Here is an 18673-nt window from a genome sequence, read left to right as displayed (position 1 = left end):
TTTAAAGGCGTCTAGGCTAGACGCCAGCACCACATCCTGTGGCAAGGAGTTCCACAGACCGACCACACGCTGAGTAAAGAAATATTTTCTTTTGTCTGTCCTAACCCGCCCAACACTCAATTTTAGTGGATGTCCCCTGGTTCTGGTATTATGTGAGAGTGTAAAAAGCATCTCCCTGTCCACTCTGTCCATCCCCTGCATAATTTTGTACCAAAATTATACCTGGCACCAGCACAGACCAAGAACACCATTATGAAAGCAAGAAAATACTTCCCATGCTTTCAGAGCACGATACCATAGTCTTTTGATACTGAAGGTTGCCAACTTTCCATGCTAAGCCACTGAGACAAAATGAGCACAGATGAATTCATATGCACCCTAATCCAAGCCCAGTTTTGAAATGCCAACTGGGCCTTCATCCCGAAGCTGGACCCTCAGTTCATATGCCAGACAAAACATCCCCATAGAGCGGACACAACGCTTGGACACAATGCTGCTTCCTTCCAAGCTTCCTCCCTGGATTTGCCTCCTGAAGCTTTTGTCATTAGATTCCTGGGTAGAACGTTTGGGACGTGCAACTGCCAAGATTTCTACACATAAAGCACAATTGATAGCAGAATTTGCTGCTGGCAGGTGGACTGCAATGGCTTTCAAAGGGGGGGAGGCAAATGCATGAAGCAGAGTGGGTCTAGTGATGGCAACTAGCCGTGTGAGCCAAGCGGACCTGTCAGAGTCATGGGTAGGATGCCTGCCTGCACAGTGCAGTTGCGGGAGGGTGAGCCGCAGAGGAGGGCTGTGGCCTTTGTGCCCTGCTTGTGGGATCCCTAAAGTGTCTGTCGGGGTGGCCGCAGTAACAGGAGGCTGGACTCAGTGGACCCAGCTTGCTCTGAGCTATCTGGACTCTCCCTGTCCCTGATGCCCTTTCCTAAAACATCCCACAGGGGATCAGAAGCATCCAAGGCAGCATCTGTAAGTAGACACAAAATGGCAGCTCCCTTGATCTTAGTCATTTCAAATGCAGTGATTGAAAACACACACACACACACCCCTTGAGTTCTCCATTCCTCCTCCTCCTCAGTCGTTGTGAGGAATCAAAGAGGAACCTGGATTTGCCTCGCTCCACGCAGGCAATGGCCACCAGCAAGACGACAAACGGAGGCCTCGTGGCTACAAAGTTGTTCCCTGAAGTCTGCCAAGATGGAGAACTAGATGCTGCTGGGGGTGGTTAAAGCTTCAGAGGTGTTTCCCTTTTGTTGATGTGAACCCAGTACCTTTAGGGTTGGGAGTTCAGAATACGCAGCCTGCGTGAGAGTTGGGCAGTGTCCCTGTGGAAATGGGGTGTGGGTTGCTAACATTTCCAGGGGCAATTACACATGGACACAAGAGCAGACTGGGCAATTCCCTGGCCCTGCATATAGAGTCACACAGCAACCTCAATGGCATAACACAGAGGAGGTGCTTGACGGTGGCGTAGCTGGAGGGGGGCGGAGCACCTAGTCTGGCGGAGAGCCTCAGCACGGCGGGCAAGCGGCCCCTCCCTTCGCAGCCATGGCTTTGGAGCCGAATGGCTTCGAAGGGAGGGGCCGCTTGCCCGCCGCGCTGCCAGCCTGAGTGCTCCACGCCCCCCTCCGGCTACACCACCGGTGCTTGGTATTGCTGGAATTAAGAAAATCAATGTCTGTCCTTGCTGGAGAGTGAACCAGATTTCAGGCTAGAATTTCAGGCTCACGGAAACCCTGCCATTGTCAGCACTTGGATGCACATTGAGAACACGTGGCAGTGTGTTGTTTAGCTCCTGGTCAGCTTGAGCACTCTGAATGCATGGCAAGCGTTGTGCCAATGGGAGTGAGCAGGTCCCAGTTAACTGCATCTGCCAGTGCGCTGTTCTGGTTAGGCTGTGAGTTCAAATCCTGACAGCCATGAAATTCACTGGCTGACCCTGTTCCTAGGCCAGTCCCACTCTCTCAGGCTCAAGTACCTCATGTGGTGGTTGTGAGTTCAGCTGAAAGGGGGATGAAGCTGTGGGCTGGAAAGGAAAGGAAGGGGGGGGGAATCATGCACTGTGGAGACTTGCTGAGAAACACCGCGTGAGGTGTGAGAGTGAGGCTGCTTCTTTAGATCCGCCCAGCATTCTTGCTACAGGGTGTGAATCCAGACTGAAGATCTCCTTTCCCAACATGTGCTGGAGTGAAACTTGGCTCTGATTGAGGTAATGAAGAGGCAACAAGTCCTAACAGGAAGTCTCTGGGTCCAATTCCGTCTCAGGGAGGTGCTCTGACAGTGGGCACGAGACAAACAGCAATGGTGGGGAAAGAACTGGCTCTGCTTCATCTCTGTCCCAGCTAGAGTCTGATTAAGATTGTCGATGCAAGTGTGACTGGGCCAGTGCAGAGTTGAGGGCCTAATATAGGACTATGACCCAATGGCTTTCATACATTCTGATGGCCACCTGCTATCTCCAGGTTCGGCAGAAGGAGTTGTAAAATCTGGAGTATTGTGTACAGTCCTGGTCACCAAATCTCAAAAAGGACATAGTGGAACTAGAAAAGGTGCAGAAGAGAGCAACCAAAATGATGACTGGGCTGGAGCACCTCTCTTATGAGGAAAGTCTATAGTGTTTGGGTCTCTTTAGTCTAGAAAAAAGGCACCTGAGGGAGGACACAATGACATAGAAAATTATGCAGGAGATGAATGGAGTGGATAAATTTATAACCATTTATTTTATAATGCATAATTTTGCCTCTCACACAACACCAGAACCAGGGGACATCCACTAAAGTTGAGTGTTGGGAGAATTAGAACAGACAAAAAAAAAGTATTTCTTTACCCAGCATGTAACTAATCTGTGGAATTCCTTGCCACAGGATGTGATTATTGCATCTGGCCTAGATGCCTTTAAAAGGGGATTGGACAGATTTCTAGAAGAAAAGTCAATCACAGGTTACAAGACTTGATGGGCATGTGCAACTTCCTGGTTTTAGAGGTAGCCTATCTCTGAATGCCAGATGCAAGGGAATGACAACAGAATGCCGGTCTCTTATTGTCTTGTGTGCTCCCTGAGACATCTGCTGGGCCAGGGCAAAGAGACACGAGAAGCTGGACTACATGGGTCTTTATGCAGCTGTAGGTGCACTGGTATAGAGGACAAAATGGGGTGATCTTATGCCAACATCCCTGAGTGCCTTGTTAGGAGGGTGTGTTGCTAGTGTGGAAATAGTCCTAGTGAGTTGCCAGCTGCCTCCTTTGGAGATAAGTGAGACTCCCCCATATAGCTCTCCCTGAGTACTGGAAGACCAAAAAGGTCAACAGCCCTGAAAATGGAAGCAAGGCTGCAGCTCTGTTTCTGCTGCTTGGTACCTTGTTGGATGTCCCCCAGTTCCTTGTTCAGTGCAGAGAATGTTGTCAGGTTGCTAAAAAAAAAAAAAATAGATGCTGTTTTTCCAGCTTTTTGCTTTTTTTTCTCAGGACGACGGGTGGCAAAGATTGGTCTCAGATCATTTGGGGCCACTGCTGCATTTCCCCCCCCCCCCCCGACTTCAGGGCCCTGCCTCACTTCCAGATTTTTGATATTGGCAATAACTCACTACCAGTTATAATTGCTAGCTTCAAATTTGTAAATGCTAAATGATGGAATAAAAATAAGATGAAATTAATAAGTGGTTTAGTAGCTTATGAGCACAAGGCAAGATTTTGCCATTAAAGAATCCCTATGTAGCAATTATCAAGATTACCTGCAGTAAAGTTGGATTATTTTTCTCAATTATACAGAGAACAAGAAAGCTTCACATCTAGGCCAGAAAAGGTCGGATCTACTTTTATTTTATAATGCATATCTAAAGGTTGAATAAGCAAACAGACAAATATGAAATAAAAATACAAGTAGTGTTGGAAGACTATATATGCAGTGCCAGACTGAAACCTTCATGTCTTGACGCACTAAGAACATAAGAACAGCCCCACTGGATCAGGCCATAGGCCCATCTAGTCCAGCTTCCTGTATCTCACAGCGGCCCACCAAATGCCCCAGGGAGCACACCAGATAACAAGAGACCTCATCCTGGTGCCCTCCCTTGCATCTGGCCTTCTGACATAGCCCATTTCATAGCCCACTCCTGAATTTTTTATAATTTGAAACAACATACATTAAGGTGCAATCCTAACCCTTATATCAGTGCTTTCCAGCACTGGCACAGCGGTGCCAATGGGACCCACAGTTTGAGAAATGTTGAAGAAGCCAACCAGCTACTCAGCTCAAGGAAACAGGAAGGTTACAATGACATTGACCTGCTAGGAGAAGCAGCAGCAAGAGAGAGAATATCATCCCAGGTGCATTCAATCATGTTAACCTGTGCTAGGGAGCGCCCCGGGAGGACGGGCTGTCTGGGAGGCTGTGCTGGTCCAATCAGGTCAAGCGTGCTTCTCCTTTAGCATCCCTCTTTCCTTCCTCTCCACCCAACCTCACAACCCTGATCGGAAGATGTAGAAGAAACTGGCCAAGACTCCCAGAGCCATCACCGCCGTGCTGGTTTTGACGCTAGTGGCCCCACTGAAGTTGCAGAGGTCTGTAGTGCAGCATTTTGTAGATGCACCTCCCTGGCTCACGTCCACTTTGGGGTCAGCACAAATCTGAGAACATCCCTTGTATATCCTGTAGTCAGTGGTACCTGAAGAAGAACATTTCAATAGAACCGTTAGACACTACAAGAAGCCTGGAGCAGAAAAGTGCAATCCAGCTCTCCTGCTTTGCCAAGAACACAAACGTCTTCTCCTTGCTTGACTCAGTGTGAGTTTCTCCCACCCCCCACCCCCACTGCTTTCTTGGCATTCTGCCCTTCACACCCATGCAGTTCACGTCTCCTTCTTCTTCTGCCACACAGAGGCCTTGTCTTAAAGTGGTTCTGTGTTCTGGCTCAGCAGGATTTTGGTGAATTTTAGGCAGCCCACACAACGCCCGCCTTGCCCATCAGCTCGCCTGGATTGCAGCTTTCTTTTAAAAATGGGCTCTTTCCATCTCACAGGGCAGACCAAAGGGAAGGCCATGGGCGCGTGCCCCCCCATCCCAAATTGTCTGCCAGCAGGGAAGGGCAGTCGCTGGACCGGGGAGCAAAACTGGATGCCAGGGGAATGCCCAGTGGGCAAGGCGCTGGCAAGATTAGCTGGAATGGGCGCCCAGATCTATCCAGCTGGTAGATCTGAGCTCCAAGATCAGGCAAGAACATAAGAACAGCCCCACTGGATCAGGCCATGGGCCCATCTAGTCCAGCTTCCTGTATCTCACAGCGGCCCACCAAATGCCCCAGGGAGCACACCAGATAACGAGAGACCTGCAAGGCTTCCTGGGAATTGTAGTTAAGAACATCAGAACAGCCCCACTGGATCAGGCCATAGGCCCATCTAGTCCAGCTTCCTGTATCTCACAGCGGCCCACCAAATGCCCCAGGGAGCACACCAGATAACAAGAGACCTCCAAGGCTTCCTGGGAATTGTAGTTAAGAACATAAGAACAGCCCCAATGGATCAGGCCATAGGCCCATCTAGTCCAGCTTCCTGTATCTCACAGCAGCCCACCAAATGCCCCAGGGAGCACACAAGACAACAAGAGACCTGCATCCTGGTGGCATATGTAAAAATGATTGAAAGCTTTTAAAAATCTAAATATGACTTTTAAAATATAAGATCTATCAATGTGAGGATAAAACTCCCCCCCTTCCAATCTCTTGATCAACCTTCTTTAGTCTTTCTTTAGCCTCTGAAGATTCAACAACGTATTTGTCTTCTAAGCTCGAGAGAATTTGGAAAAGAGCAAAAAGTCAGCAGCCGGGATGACGACCGCACCAAGAAGGGAAACATCTGGAGAAATGGAAGGTCTATGAGGTTTTCTCATGGAAAAACAATTGGAAAAACCTCATTGGGAAATGGGTTTTACGTTCAGCCTGCCTATGTAAACTGCCATGGGTCTATGATAAAAAATAGTACTGTATATAAATAAAGAAATAATTAGTCAATGATTGGCATTCTAGACAGGTGAGACTGCCTGTATTGGGTGCACTGCAATCTGTGCCCAGTTTTTCTCCATTCTCACTCAGTGCCTTGCTTTCCCAGCCTCCAGTCTCTTCAACCTTATGCTTTCTGGGTAGCAGAATAAATGACAAAGCTGTAGCCTTCCTGGAACTGCCCCCTCTTCTGGAAGCATGCCAAGGGACATCTGCTCTGCACCTGCCAAGGGGCACTTTTAACCTGTCCTCCTTTCATTTGCTCCATGGTTGAGTTCTAATTTTACAAACAGATCCTTTGACCAAACCCAATGGAGACCACCTCCCAGCTCCCTCCATGACTGACCAGCTTTCAGCTACATTAGGGAGCTCCACCCTGCACTGGAGAGCCAGAACTTTCTGTGAAAGATTGCGCATACCATGTATCTGGGATGGAGTCGTTGTGGTCGTGAGGCAATATTTGTCATTTTCTGCACACTTGACAACCCTGAGGCAGTTCCAGTTGGAAGGTTCATTTTCACACCGGTAGCACAGCAAGGAGTGACCTGTGCACAAGGGAGACAGAAAAACAGAAGAGAGATTTTGTACAGCTCCTCCTCCTGGTTTTGGGCCCCTGTCAGTCATATCCTAATGAGACTTTCCCCACAAAGCCAAGGCACCTGGGCACATAGCACATCTGAGATTCTGTATACCGTCACCTCTCTGAAATAACCCGGCGAGCGCATCTCTTTACAATGCTAAGAAGTGAGTTAGGTCACATGGAGGGGCCTTCTCAGAGGCTGCTTCAAGACCAGTTCCTGCAGTTCATCAAAGCCAGAACCTGAGCCTCTTAGAGAAGCAAAGATCCTTCCATTTGGCCACATGTCCAGTGTCAGTGATGATTACTGGAAATGTGGTCTGCTATGCTTGAGTAACGGGTGACATTGTGGCTGCAATCCTAACCACCCTTTCCTGAGAGTAAGCCCCACTGAACAAAATAGGACTTGCATCTGAGTAGACCTGGTTAGGATTGTGCTCTGTCATCTTAATTTTTAGAAGTCCAGTTTTTTACTGTATTTGTTAAAACGACCATCACCCACCCTCCCCATCCTCAAGTGGGCTTCCTCCCAGATACTCCTGTGATGGGAGGAAGCCCATTTGCAGATAGGAAAGGTGGGAGAAGGAGCTGCCCCTGCAGAGCACCCCTTCATTCACAGGTAGGGAAGATCACGCTCAGTATTTGTGAATTGGAGGGGCCTACAGGACAAGGGCAGCTCTGTTTCCTCCCACTCGCACAGAGGATGGGGGCTTGCTATGCTCCTGTGCCAAGGTTGTCATCAAGAGTGCAGTGGTCCTGCCCACAGATTTTCCCCTTTGTTGCTAGTAGCCAAAGACTGTTCACCACATTCTTTCAGAACCCCAGTTAGGCGCATATGCGTGAGGTGGGGAGGATGGAACAGAAAGCAACACCTCTGCTGTGGAAAGAAGCCCAGTTGCAATAGATCTGTCAGCAAGAGCCCAGGTGGCGTCAGGGGTGGGCGCTGGCAACATGCCAATCAGACAGTCTACCAGGACATGGGTCCCCTAAGTGTATGAGTGTGACAGAGCGTGGGGTTTGGGGCACTGGCCTGCCCTCTCTCCAACCTGCCACCTGATACAAGGTATTCACTGCATGGTGCGCAGTGCAGTCCTTCGCTCCAGGTTCCCACCAAGCCACTTCCAGCACTGAAAAACAGTAGCAAAAACAAAAGCAGGAGGATGCTGCCCATGCAGGCCTCTTTAGAGGAATGTGATCTGATATCCATTCATTTCCACCCCAACCCAGGTCTGTGGAAGTACAAACTGGGTCCTCATCCAGAAACCTGACACCGAATTCATCTGCAAGACAAAACACTTGGTGCCTCTCTTCTATGGATCCCCATGGAGCAGGCCCATGGATTCTATGGATCCCCATGGAGCAAGCACTTAGACATAAGGCTGCTTCCCTCCAACCTTCCTCAGTGAATTTGCCTTCTCAAGCCTTTGTCATTAGATTCCTGCATAGAGCATTCCGGACATGCAACCGAAAAGATTTCTCCACATAAAGCACAATTGATTGCAGAATTTGCTGCTACCAGCTGGACTGCAATGGTTTTCCCGGGGGGGGGGGGAATAAATGCATGGAGAAGAGTGGGTCTAGTGATGGCAACTAACCATGTGATCCAAATGGACCTGCCAGGTCACAGGTAGGAGGCCTGCACAGTGCAGCTGTTGTAAGGTGAACCGCAGAGGAGGGCTGTAGCCTTCATGCCCTGCTTGTAGGGTCCCTAAAGCTCCTGTCTCAGCAGCCGCAGAAACAGAAGGCTGGACTCAATGGCCCCACCTTGGTCTGATCCACCTTTGCTCTGTTTTCATTCTTATCCTGAAACCTTCCCCAGAGGGTCAGAAGCACCCAAGAAAGGCAGTGTCTACAACACCAAAATTGCCACCAGGCAGCTCCCTTGGTCACCATAATCCCTCCACGAATGCAACAATCAAAAACATCCCCCTTGAGGCCTCCATTTCTCCTCCTTCTCCATGGTGGTTTTTTGAATCGAAGAGGAACCTGAATCTGCCTCACCTCTCTCCATGCAGGCGACCATCACCAGCAAGGCAACAAATGAAGACTTCATGGCTATGATGTTCTTCCTGCCAAGAATGGATAACTAGATGCTGCTGGAGATGGCTATATACCTCGGAGGTGTTGCCCTCTGGTTGCTAAGTCCCCGTTAATTTTAGGGTTGGGGAGTTGGTAAACATGAGACTGAGAACTGGGCAGGTCCTACATAATTGAAACTGCCTGTAAGGTGCTGTCATTTGAGTAGGCGTAGAGAGTCCCAAGTGGAAATATCCTAAGGCATAAATCACACGGAGCCGCCCTCTCTCTAGGCCAGTCCGATAAGCTACCTTACAGGGCTGTTGTGTTGAATAAACTGAGAGGGAGAAAGAATGGAGGATTAGAAAGGAAAAGAATGTTTACAGCCAGCTTGCTCAGGTTAAGATGCTGACAAAATATGGTGAATGCCTGGAGAGGGTTTTCTGAAGGGACAATTCAATTGCAGGTGTGGGGTTTGCAGCTCTATGCATGTGAGTGGGGGGGGGGGTATAATCTCCACCAGCATAATGTTGGTTGGGTGACCCTGCCCAGCCACTAGCCACTGGCTAGGCCAGCCACTGTCTCTCAGACTCAAGTACCTCACAGGGTTGTGATGAGTTTAACTGAGAGAGGGAAAGAAGGGTTGGCTATAATGGAAAGTACTGTTAAGTGCTGTTTAAATGTTAAACCAACCTGTGGTTGGTTTTCTGAAGGTCTCCTGGCCTTCAGAAAACCAGGAGTTTCAGGAGCTGCAGGTCTCCTGGCCACTTGGTGCCCTTACAGTAAAGGAAGGTCTTGAGCCCAAGACTCCTGGATTCACAGGACGGCGCCCGCTACACTGAAAAATATTCACACAATTATGATACAGAGGCAGTTCTGGGCAGACAGGTGCAAGCTGGAGCTGGCTCAAAGTCAGGAGGCAGCCGGAATATTTCAAGGACATGAAAAGAGGCACTCACTCTCTCGTCTGAAGAAAACGATACCCAGAAATCATAACCCCGGGTCGTCTCAGCACTTGCGGGGTAAAATGGGAGTAACCCTTGATTATCCAGAAGATTCTGACAGAACAAGTGGCAGCTGGAGGTCTCTATGCAGAGGCTGGATATCACCTGTCAGGGGTGTTTTAATTGTGGACTGCCTGCATTGGCAGAAGTGGTCTTGCTGCTCTAGTCAAACCACACACCCCCCACTCCATGTTTTCAAGTCACCAACTTGTCTAAACAGAAAAATGGTCAATGTCCAATTGTGATATAAACCCAGAACAGTTGGAGAAAGTCAATTATGTTGGAGGTTATTTTAAAAAAAAAATTCATTTATTAATGAATAACTTATGCAATAATAAAATAATAATAAAATGATGTAGATTGTTTTCTACAATCTAGAAAGGTTAAGTCGGGTTAAGACTGTATCTTGAAAATGTCCAACCGGATATGGAGACAGACACCAGAGCCCAGATTTCTTTGGGAAGACATGTGAGGAACATGTGAGCACCGTCAAACAGGTGTCTCTGTCTCTCCCCCTTCTTATGTCTTTCTACTGGGAGGTGGCTTGATGGTTCCAGCAAGCTCGCTTCAGGATGAATTGTTCCAGGAACCCATCCATCCCACGCACCCCTGCCTCATCTGCCACTCTTGTGCATTTTTGGACTTGTGAAGCTGAGATCCTTCCAGACGTCAGATTAAGTAATTAAGGGAACTCACTGGAGCCATGTGCTGGGCTTGTGCGATGGTTCTGCTAAGTAGCTTGGAACTCTTTTGCTTGGAGCCGGCTATCCCCCATTTGGCTACCCCATTTGCCGATCCCACTATATCATGTGCCAGGATGATGTGGTGATGTAGTGAGCCAGGAAGGTGTAGTGGTTTGGGAGCTGGACTAAGACATGGAAGATCCAGATTCAAAATCCTGGTCAGCCATGAAGCTTCCTGGGTGACCTTGGGCCAATCAGCATCGCTCAGTCTCACCTGCTTCACAGGGTTGTTGCGAGGTCAAAAGGAGGGAAGAAAGCATGTACATTGCCCTGAGCTCCATGGAGGAAGGGCAGTACAAAAAGGTGAAGAATAAATCTCTGTTAGCATCTCTTCTGCTCACTTACTAGGGACTCAGAAGGAAGCCTCGTTAAAATTGGTGACGCTTTGGAGTGAAAATGCTGTTGATGTATATTTATGGTCATCACCCGCCTCATTAATTGTTCCTGTGATGAGGGAAGGTTCCAACTCTCCAAATAAGTAAAGGTGCCATTCCGTTTCAAAGCGTTTCACCAAACCCCATTTTGCTGCAGCAAACTAACATCAACGTGATATTATTTGTAAGTAGAAATACTGAAAAGCAGGATATATATTCTCACATTAAATCAATGAAAAAATATATAATGCAATGTGAAACTGTTACAGAACTTTCACAGTTGTCCAACCCATCTGCTTCGAAGCCCTGGTGGGCAAAGTGAACCTGAAATTGTTTCCACCTGGAGTCTCGCTGAGAAACGCTGCATGAGATGTAAGAGTGAGGCCGCTTCTTTAAATCTGCCCAGCATTCCTGCTACAGGGTGAGAATGCACCTGGAGATCTCCTTTCCAACATGTGTCGGAGTGAAACTTGGCTCCAAGAGAGGCAATAAAGAGGCAACAAGTCCTAACAGAGTCTCTGGGTCCAGTCCTGGCCTGGGAAGTTGGCTCTGACTGGGGAATAATGGTGGGGAAAGATCTGCCCCCGCTTGATCTCAGTTCCAGCGAGAGTCTGATCAAGATTATCGGTGCAGGTGCAACTGGGCCAAGGTATGAGAAAGTCAAGAATAGAAACTGAACGACCCAGCATTGTACATATATAGCATTTTGTTCCAAGTGATCTGCTCTGGGCCCAACCACACAATGCACCTGATCCAACTCACTGCATGGAAGGGGCAGTCCCACCTGGCATGCCAGCCCTCCCCCCATCCCACCAGCCCTGAATGCACTTGTGGGGAAGGACCTTGTGAATGTCACCTGCATGCATAGAAAGCCCAACGGCAGACACTAAAAGCACACAGTCAATTTCCTGTGATTGTTTCACTTCTTGCGCATTGGATTTTATGTGCACATGAACAGTTTTACATTCTCTGCTGAAAACGAACATTTGAAGCTGCAGTTTTATTATTATTATTATTATTTGTAGTAGTAGTAGTAGTAGTAGTAGTAGTAAGAACATTTATATCCTGCTTTGCAATAAAGAATATTGCAAGAATATTGCAATATTACAAGAATATTTTCACAATATTTTCACCCATCTAGTCCAGCTTCCTGTATCTCACAGCGGCCCACCAAATGTCCCAGGGAGCACACAAGACAACAAGAGACCTGCATCTTGGTGCCCTCCCTTGCATCTGGCATTCTGACATAGCCCATTTCTGAAATCAGGAGGTTGCACATGCACATCATGGCTTGTAACCCGTGATGGATTTTTCCTCCAGAAATTTGTCCAATCCCCTTTTAAAGGCATCCAGACCAGATGCCATCACCATATCCTGTGGCAAGGAGTTCCATAGACCAACTACATGCTGAGTAAATAATTATTTTCCTTTCTCTGTTCTAACTGTCGCAATAGTCAATTTTAGAGAATGTCAGTGATTGAGCTCAGCAGTCAGGATTCTGGTTCAAGTGTGCAAATGCTGCTGCCTGAAACATCTAACCCAGTCACTCTTGGGCTTTTGCCCTTCTTGCCTCTTCTTCTTTTCAATCTTCTGTATGTACTCTCAGTTATCTTATCCCCCAAAACTGCGGGGGTGGGGAGGTGTGTGCCAGGGACACTGACTCAGTAAGACAGTAACAATCATCCTCACAAAATGCCTCCATTGAGAAAAGAGTATCAAAGCCAAATGGTGGGATTAGTGGATCAATGTGGAACATATGAAGCTGCCTTAAACAAAGCATAATGTGTTTTTGAACAGTAAAATGTGTTTGGTATGCAGTAAACACTACTGACCCAGGAAGGGGTGACATCACCAAGGTGCTGGAAGAGGAACTGCAATGAGTTTGTGCAAGCATGACTGCATTATCACTGAAGTTTAATAAAAAGTTTAATGAGTTTGACTTATATTTTGATATTATGGTAACATTATCCAAAAGATGGCTTCCAGGTGCTTTGGTAGGGGTGCAATTTCAGTGCTTGCCATGGGCGCCATTTTCCCCGGATATGCCTCTGACACCACATCACAATCCCGATCGAAAGATGTAGAAGAAACTGGCCAAGACCCCCAGAGCCGTCACCGCCATGCTGGTTTTCACGCTGGTGGCCCCACTAACATTGCAGAAGGAAAAGTCACAGCATTTGGTAGCAGGCTCGTCTGCTCTCAGAATCACCCTGGTGTCAGGGCAGACATCTGAACAACCCTTGCTCAGCTGGTACTGACTGCCGTTACCTGGAAGAGAACATTAAAGAGCAATTTAAAAACCTGCACCCCCAAATGTGGCTTGTTATTCAGAGCCAAAAGGGGATCTCTGCCCTCCCTCTGCAAGGAGAATACACAAGTCTTCTCTGGCTCTGGGTGAGGTTGTTTCCCCTCCACACCTAGGAAAGATCAGTGTCGTGAAGATGTACAGTTTAGGCCTAGTAGCATGTAGAGCCTGAACCAAACTAAGCCAGTAACAGAAAAGTGGCTTGCAGTTCCTAGCTGCAAGGATGTGAGTAAACAACAGCCAACCAGATTTACAACTCAATGGAAGGTGAGAATGTAACACCTTTGCAGACAGAGCAGCGCCTATCAAGCTGACAAAGGGCAGCTGTGGATCCCCAGTAGGAGGGGTAAGAACTAGGAGGGCTAGCAAGAGCCGCTTCTGGAAAGTTCTGTCCCCAAAAGTCCCTGATTGGACAGCCCAAAGTCACCTCAGTACTATTAGCCTAAGAAGTATAAAAAAGGAGACCCAAGGGGGTGCTGGGGGGCCTGCTGGGACAGACGTTTTGGGTGCAACATCCTGCACGCTGTGAGTTTTGTCCACCATGGGCATCTGGCCTCACAGGTAGCCTGGAGCTAAAAAACAAATCTAGAAGAGAAGCTGACCCAGGTGAGAGTTAGGGAATAATAGAGATAGCCAGCTAGTTTTGTTATTTTATTGCCGATATGTTTCCTAGATGTTTATGCCTCTAGCATTTGCTGCCTTATGTAACTTTATGTAACCTTATGTATTTAATAAGCAGAAATCTCTTTTACTAAGTTGTTTCATTGTCTGTTGGGGACAAAGGTTCAGAATCCTGCCTAGCCGTTCAGCAAGCTACCAAGTGCTCATTGAGGTCTAGTAACTTGAGGACGGAAGCTTTAAGTGGAAAAAGCGCTCAGTACCTACAAGGATAGATTTCAGCCTAGAGGGTCTCAGTGTCCCTGGACTGAGATGCTGGCACATACAGGGTGGTGGCAGTACTGCTGAACAGGGGGGCCTTGAGGGCTTTAGGGTTTGAGAACCAAGAACTCTGAGCACCCCAAACCCCCGTAAGTATGCGACAATCAGCATCACAGGGCAATTCCCAGGGGATGAAACTTACAGATTCCTCTGTGTGTGTGAATTCCTTCCTTCCCTACAGAGGAAGTGGGAAGTGCCCATAGAATACAATGGACAGATACAGGATTGTAGCATTGAGGTGTTGGGGCATCAATGTTCACCACCTCCCTCCTGCTCCCCTGCAACTCTTCCAGAAACACAGCCAATTAGACAGGAGTGTTTGCTGTTTCTGGTTCAGGTTGTATGTCATTAGGTAATATTCTTAATCCTAGCTTTAGATATGGCATATCCACATGCAAATCATGTAGCTCATGGGCTCAGCATCCAGCTGAGTGCTTGAGGAGGCAATTTAAATGGAATGACCTTTGCAGCAACCTGTTAAATGTCCTCAGATTTTTGGCTGGAAACTGGGCAGCCTCAGTTCCACCTCTGACCTGCAACTTTAACAATGCACCACACTGCAGGACTGTCGCAAGCCACCATCTTGTAACCAGAGGCTCTTCAGCCCGTAAGAAGGGCAAAATGGACAATATTGCCATCACAAGGACCTGCTGCAAATATGATTGAAAGCTTTAAAAAAAAAAATTGGTCTGTGGATGAGTCAGAGGATAAACTCCCCAATTCCCCCTTCCATTCTCTTGATCAACCTTCTTTAATCTTTATTAGCCTCTGGGGAATTCAGAGACACATTAGCCTTGTAAACTGTCCTGAGGCCATTTTCTGGAAAAAGGCACCACTGACCAGCATCCAGCTACATTAGAGACCTCCACCCCCCACCCCCCACTCGAAAGCCAGAGCTTTGGAGAGACAGAAAAGCATCTTGCCTAAAATCTGTGTTGTCGTGATGCAATACTGGGCTGTTTCTGCACACTTGGCAGGCCTGAGGCAGTTGAAGTTGGAAGGCTCCTTTTCACATTTGTAGCACCACATGGAGTGAACTGTGCAAAAGAGAGACAAAAAACAAAAGAGAGAGATTTCTTATAACTGCCCCTCCTCCTGGTTAAGGGCTTCTATCACTCATCTCCTAATGAGACTTTCCCCCTCAAAGCCAAGACACCTGGGCATGTAGCACACCTGAGAGACCGAATACCTTCACTCCTCTGAGATCACTGAGAGGGGGGACTTCTCTGGTTCCTCCAACTCTCCACTGGGGCAGGGGCTGCTAGGCTCACATGAGGAAAAAGGATCCTCAAACCTGGAGATGAACCTGCACATACATTTTCCTCTCCATCGCTAATAGCACAACTTTCTTTCTTTCTTTCTTTCTTTCTTTCTTTCTTTCTTTCTTTCTTTCTTTCTTTCTTTCTTTCTTTCTTTCTTTCTTTCTTTCTTTCTTTCTTTCTCAAAGACTCAAGGTGATTTACACAGGCAGGCTCAAAACGGGGTTTTTACTTCAAGATGGGGTTTTTACACATGTTATTCTATGCGAGAAACCCATAGAGCCCTCCATTTCTCCAGAAGTTTCCCTTCCTAGTGCAGACTTGTCCTGACTGCACAACTCTTGCCTTCCAAGCTTCCATAGGCAGCCGCAAATCAAACCTCAGCTGGGTTATCAAGATGTTGTCCATGTCTTGCCAGCTGACTGCTCTGCAGTCCACACTCCTCCACAAAGCCCAGTCAGAGGCATTCTAGCCACCCTCCCAAGGCGAGACCGAAACTGATCCTGCTTACCTTTTTCAGGCAAGGTGGCAGCCCAACTTTCAGACCACACCTCCTGCCCCACATTCCATCCAAGTGCTAATTAGGCACAAATTCCAGACTCATGGCTGCTCCTTCCTGGAGGGGGCAATTAGTCACATTGCCAGCCCAAGAGATGGGTCCCAAATCATTTTCAGTGGAAGAGGGATGGGATCCATGGGACCGAAAGCAAGTTCCTTGCTCTAGAGCTGAGATTTTCAACCTCTTTCATCTCACAGCACACTGACAGGGCACTAAAATGGTCAAGGACACCATCAACTTTTTGACAATTGGTAAGGCACACCACACTGCCAGTGGAGGCTCACACTCCCCCTGATAAAGCAGGGTTCTTCTTATGTTCTTATGCCCAATGCACTGTCCAGGGCCATAAGAGCATAAGAAGAGCCCCGCTGGATCAGGGCAAAAACCCATCTAGTCCAGCTTCCTGTATCTCCAGATGCCACCAGATGCCTCCAGGAGCACACAAGACCACAAGATACTTGCACATAGCTGCCACTTCCCTGCATCTGGTATTCTATTTACACTAACACCCCTCAATGAAGACACCAGACTGTGCCTTGAGTTGGGCCACCTTATTAAACATAGGGCCGGCCTATGGAGGAGACTTGGGCCGGCCCAGGAGGATTGCAAATGTGCCATAAAGCACGTTTGCACCTCTGTGGAAGGAAGCCACGTCGGCACATCTGGATGCGCCGACGCGCGGAGGCTGACAGAAGCCTTCACGGCGGCTTCCCCACAGCCACTGGTGTCGGCGTGCCTGCGCCAACACAAGCAGCAAAGGTGGGCATGGGGGGGCAGAGAGGAGGAGGGAGGGGGATGTTTCTGAGCGGGGGGAGGGCAGGCGATGGGCGGCCCCAGGGGCAGGCATGCGGGAAGTCAGAGGTAGGGCTGGGACCCGGCAGTTATGCTGGATCCCAACCCCCATCCCGGGGGAGAATGGAGCGGCTTCAGGCCGCTCTGCTCTCCTCTGACTTGCGCCACTTCCAGAGGTGGCGCAGGTCCAAGGAGACCCATTGGGGCCAGTAGCCCTTACCCAGGGTTAAGGGGAAGAGCTTCCCCTTGCCTCTGGCTGAGCTGCTACTGGCCACAAACCTGCCTTGGATGCAAGCGCAAGCCTCCTGGCTTGCCTGCTCCAGTGCAGGTTTGGATTGCTCCCATAAGTGACCAATTTATAAAGCATGAAACCTCCTGAATACACCAATCCTCCCTTGCTAGTTTGGGGTAGGCGAAGAAACCGCCATCCACAGCCACTTTCGGTGACAGAAACAAAATTCCTACCAACCCCTAGGAGCCCCACAGGGTGTCCAATGCACAGGGTAACCAGTTGTCATAACCGCAAAGAGGACAAGGCATGCCAAAATGTAGGACATCCAAGAAAAATGTAGGACATGACAAAATATAAGCTAACAACACTCATATATTGATTTCATGTGGTTAATTTAAACACTGTATTACTTATTATTAAATTTAAAACAATATTACCTATAATGTATAAAGACTTGAATAAAGTCTTGAATAAAGACCAAGAAAGGCGGTATATAAATACCTGTATTATTATTATTATTATTATTATTATTATTATTATTATTATTATTATTATTATTATTAAAAACACTCATATATTGATTTCATGTGGCTAATTTAAACACTGTATTACTTATTATTAAATTTAAAACAATATTATCTATAATGTATAATTTACAAGAAGGTTATATGCTGCCTGCAGGGGCCCATTCGCAGGGAAAAGGAGGACATTTAAGTTCTTTTCCAGGACATGAAGTTAAAAGAGAGGACATATCCTGGAAAAAGAGGACTTCTGGTCACCCTACCAATGCAGTGCTTTTGCTGGGGCCCCCCAAACCCTGTCACCAACAATGATCAAGAAGACCATTACAGAAGCAAGAAAACACCTAAAGCTCCTTGTCTGGCTCAGGGGCCACAAGAAAAGAAGGCTGGACTCAGTGGACCCAGCTTGGTCTGAGCCATTTGGGCTCTCCTTATCCTGAAACCTAGGGGGTTAGAAGCATCCAAGACAGGCAGCATCTAGAAGTAGACACAAAATTGCCACCTGGCAGCTCCCCTGGTCCTAGTCAACCCAAACCCCTCCAGAATGCAAGGAGTTCTCTTGAGTTCTCCATTTCTCCTCCTCCTTCTCTGTGGTTGTTTGAGCAACCTGAGGAACCTGAAAGAGGAACCTGAATCTGCCTCACCTTGCTCCACGCAGACGACTGCTACTAGTACAGCAACAAATGAAGACTTCATGGCTACGATGTTCTTCCTGCCAAGAATGGACAACTAGATGCTGCTGGAGATGGCTATATACCTCGGGGGTGTTTCCCTCTGGTTGCTAAGTCCCTGTTAATTTTAGGGTTGGGGAGTTGGTAAACATGAGACTGAGAGCTGGGCAGGTCTTACATAACTGAAATTTCCAACGAAGTGCTGTAGTTAGAGCATTTATGTTAGAGTAGATACAGAGAGCCCCGGGTTCAAATCTCCACAGGTGGCCCTGTCCCTAGGACAGCCACTGTCTCTCAGTCTCAAGTACCTCACAAGGTTGTGAGGAGTTTTACTGAAAGGGAGAAAGAAAGGTGGGCTAGAAAGGAAAGGAATGATTATAACCAACATGCTGCTGCCAAAATACAGTGAATGCCTGAGGTTGGTTTTCTGAATGGACAATTCAGCTGCAGGTGTGGGGTCTGCAGCTCTGAGTGTGTGAGAGACAGGTAGGCAGGCTGAGCAGCTGGCCATCTGGTGCCCTTATGGCACACTCAGGGCTTGGTCCCCAGACTCCTAGATTCACAGCATGGCCTCTCGGCCACTACACTGAAACATATTCGCACAGTTATGGCAAACAGGCATTTCTGGGCAGAGGGGTTCAAGGTGAAGCTGACTCAAAGTCAAGAGGCAGCTGGGGGCAAGAGATGC

At 47.9% G+C, this 18673-nt stretch overlaps 1 protein-coding gene across 1 annotated transcript; it reads right to left on the bottom strand.

Annotated features, from left to right (window-relative positions):
- Nucleotides 1-4458: 4458 nt before the first annotated feature.
- On the bottom strand, nucleotides 4459-8623 carry LOC136647551 (lymphocyte antigen 6E-like). Its single transcript, XM_066623161.1, has 3 exons — nucleotides 8572-8623; nucleotides 6413-6538; nucleotides 4459-4664 (listed from the first exon to the last, which is right to left on the bottom strand). Exons 1-3 carry the CDS (start codon nucleotides 8621-8623, stop codon nucleotides 4459-4461), a joined length of 384 nt encoding a protein of 127 aa, XP_066479258.1.
- Between the last annotated feature and the right edge of the window lie 10050 nt (nucleotides 8624-18673).

Source organism: Tiliqua scincoides, chromosome 4, assembly GCF_035046505.1.
Source record: "Tiliqua scincoides isolate rTilSci1 chromosome 4, rTilSci1.hap2, whole genome shotgun sequence".
NCBI lineage: Eukaryota > Metazoa > Chordata > Lepidosauria > Squamata > Scincidae > Tiliqua > Tiliqua scincoides.
This window is presented reverse-complemented; position numbering and strand designations above follow the sequence as displayed.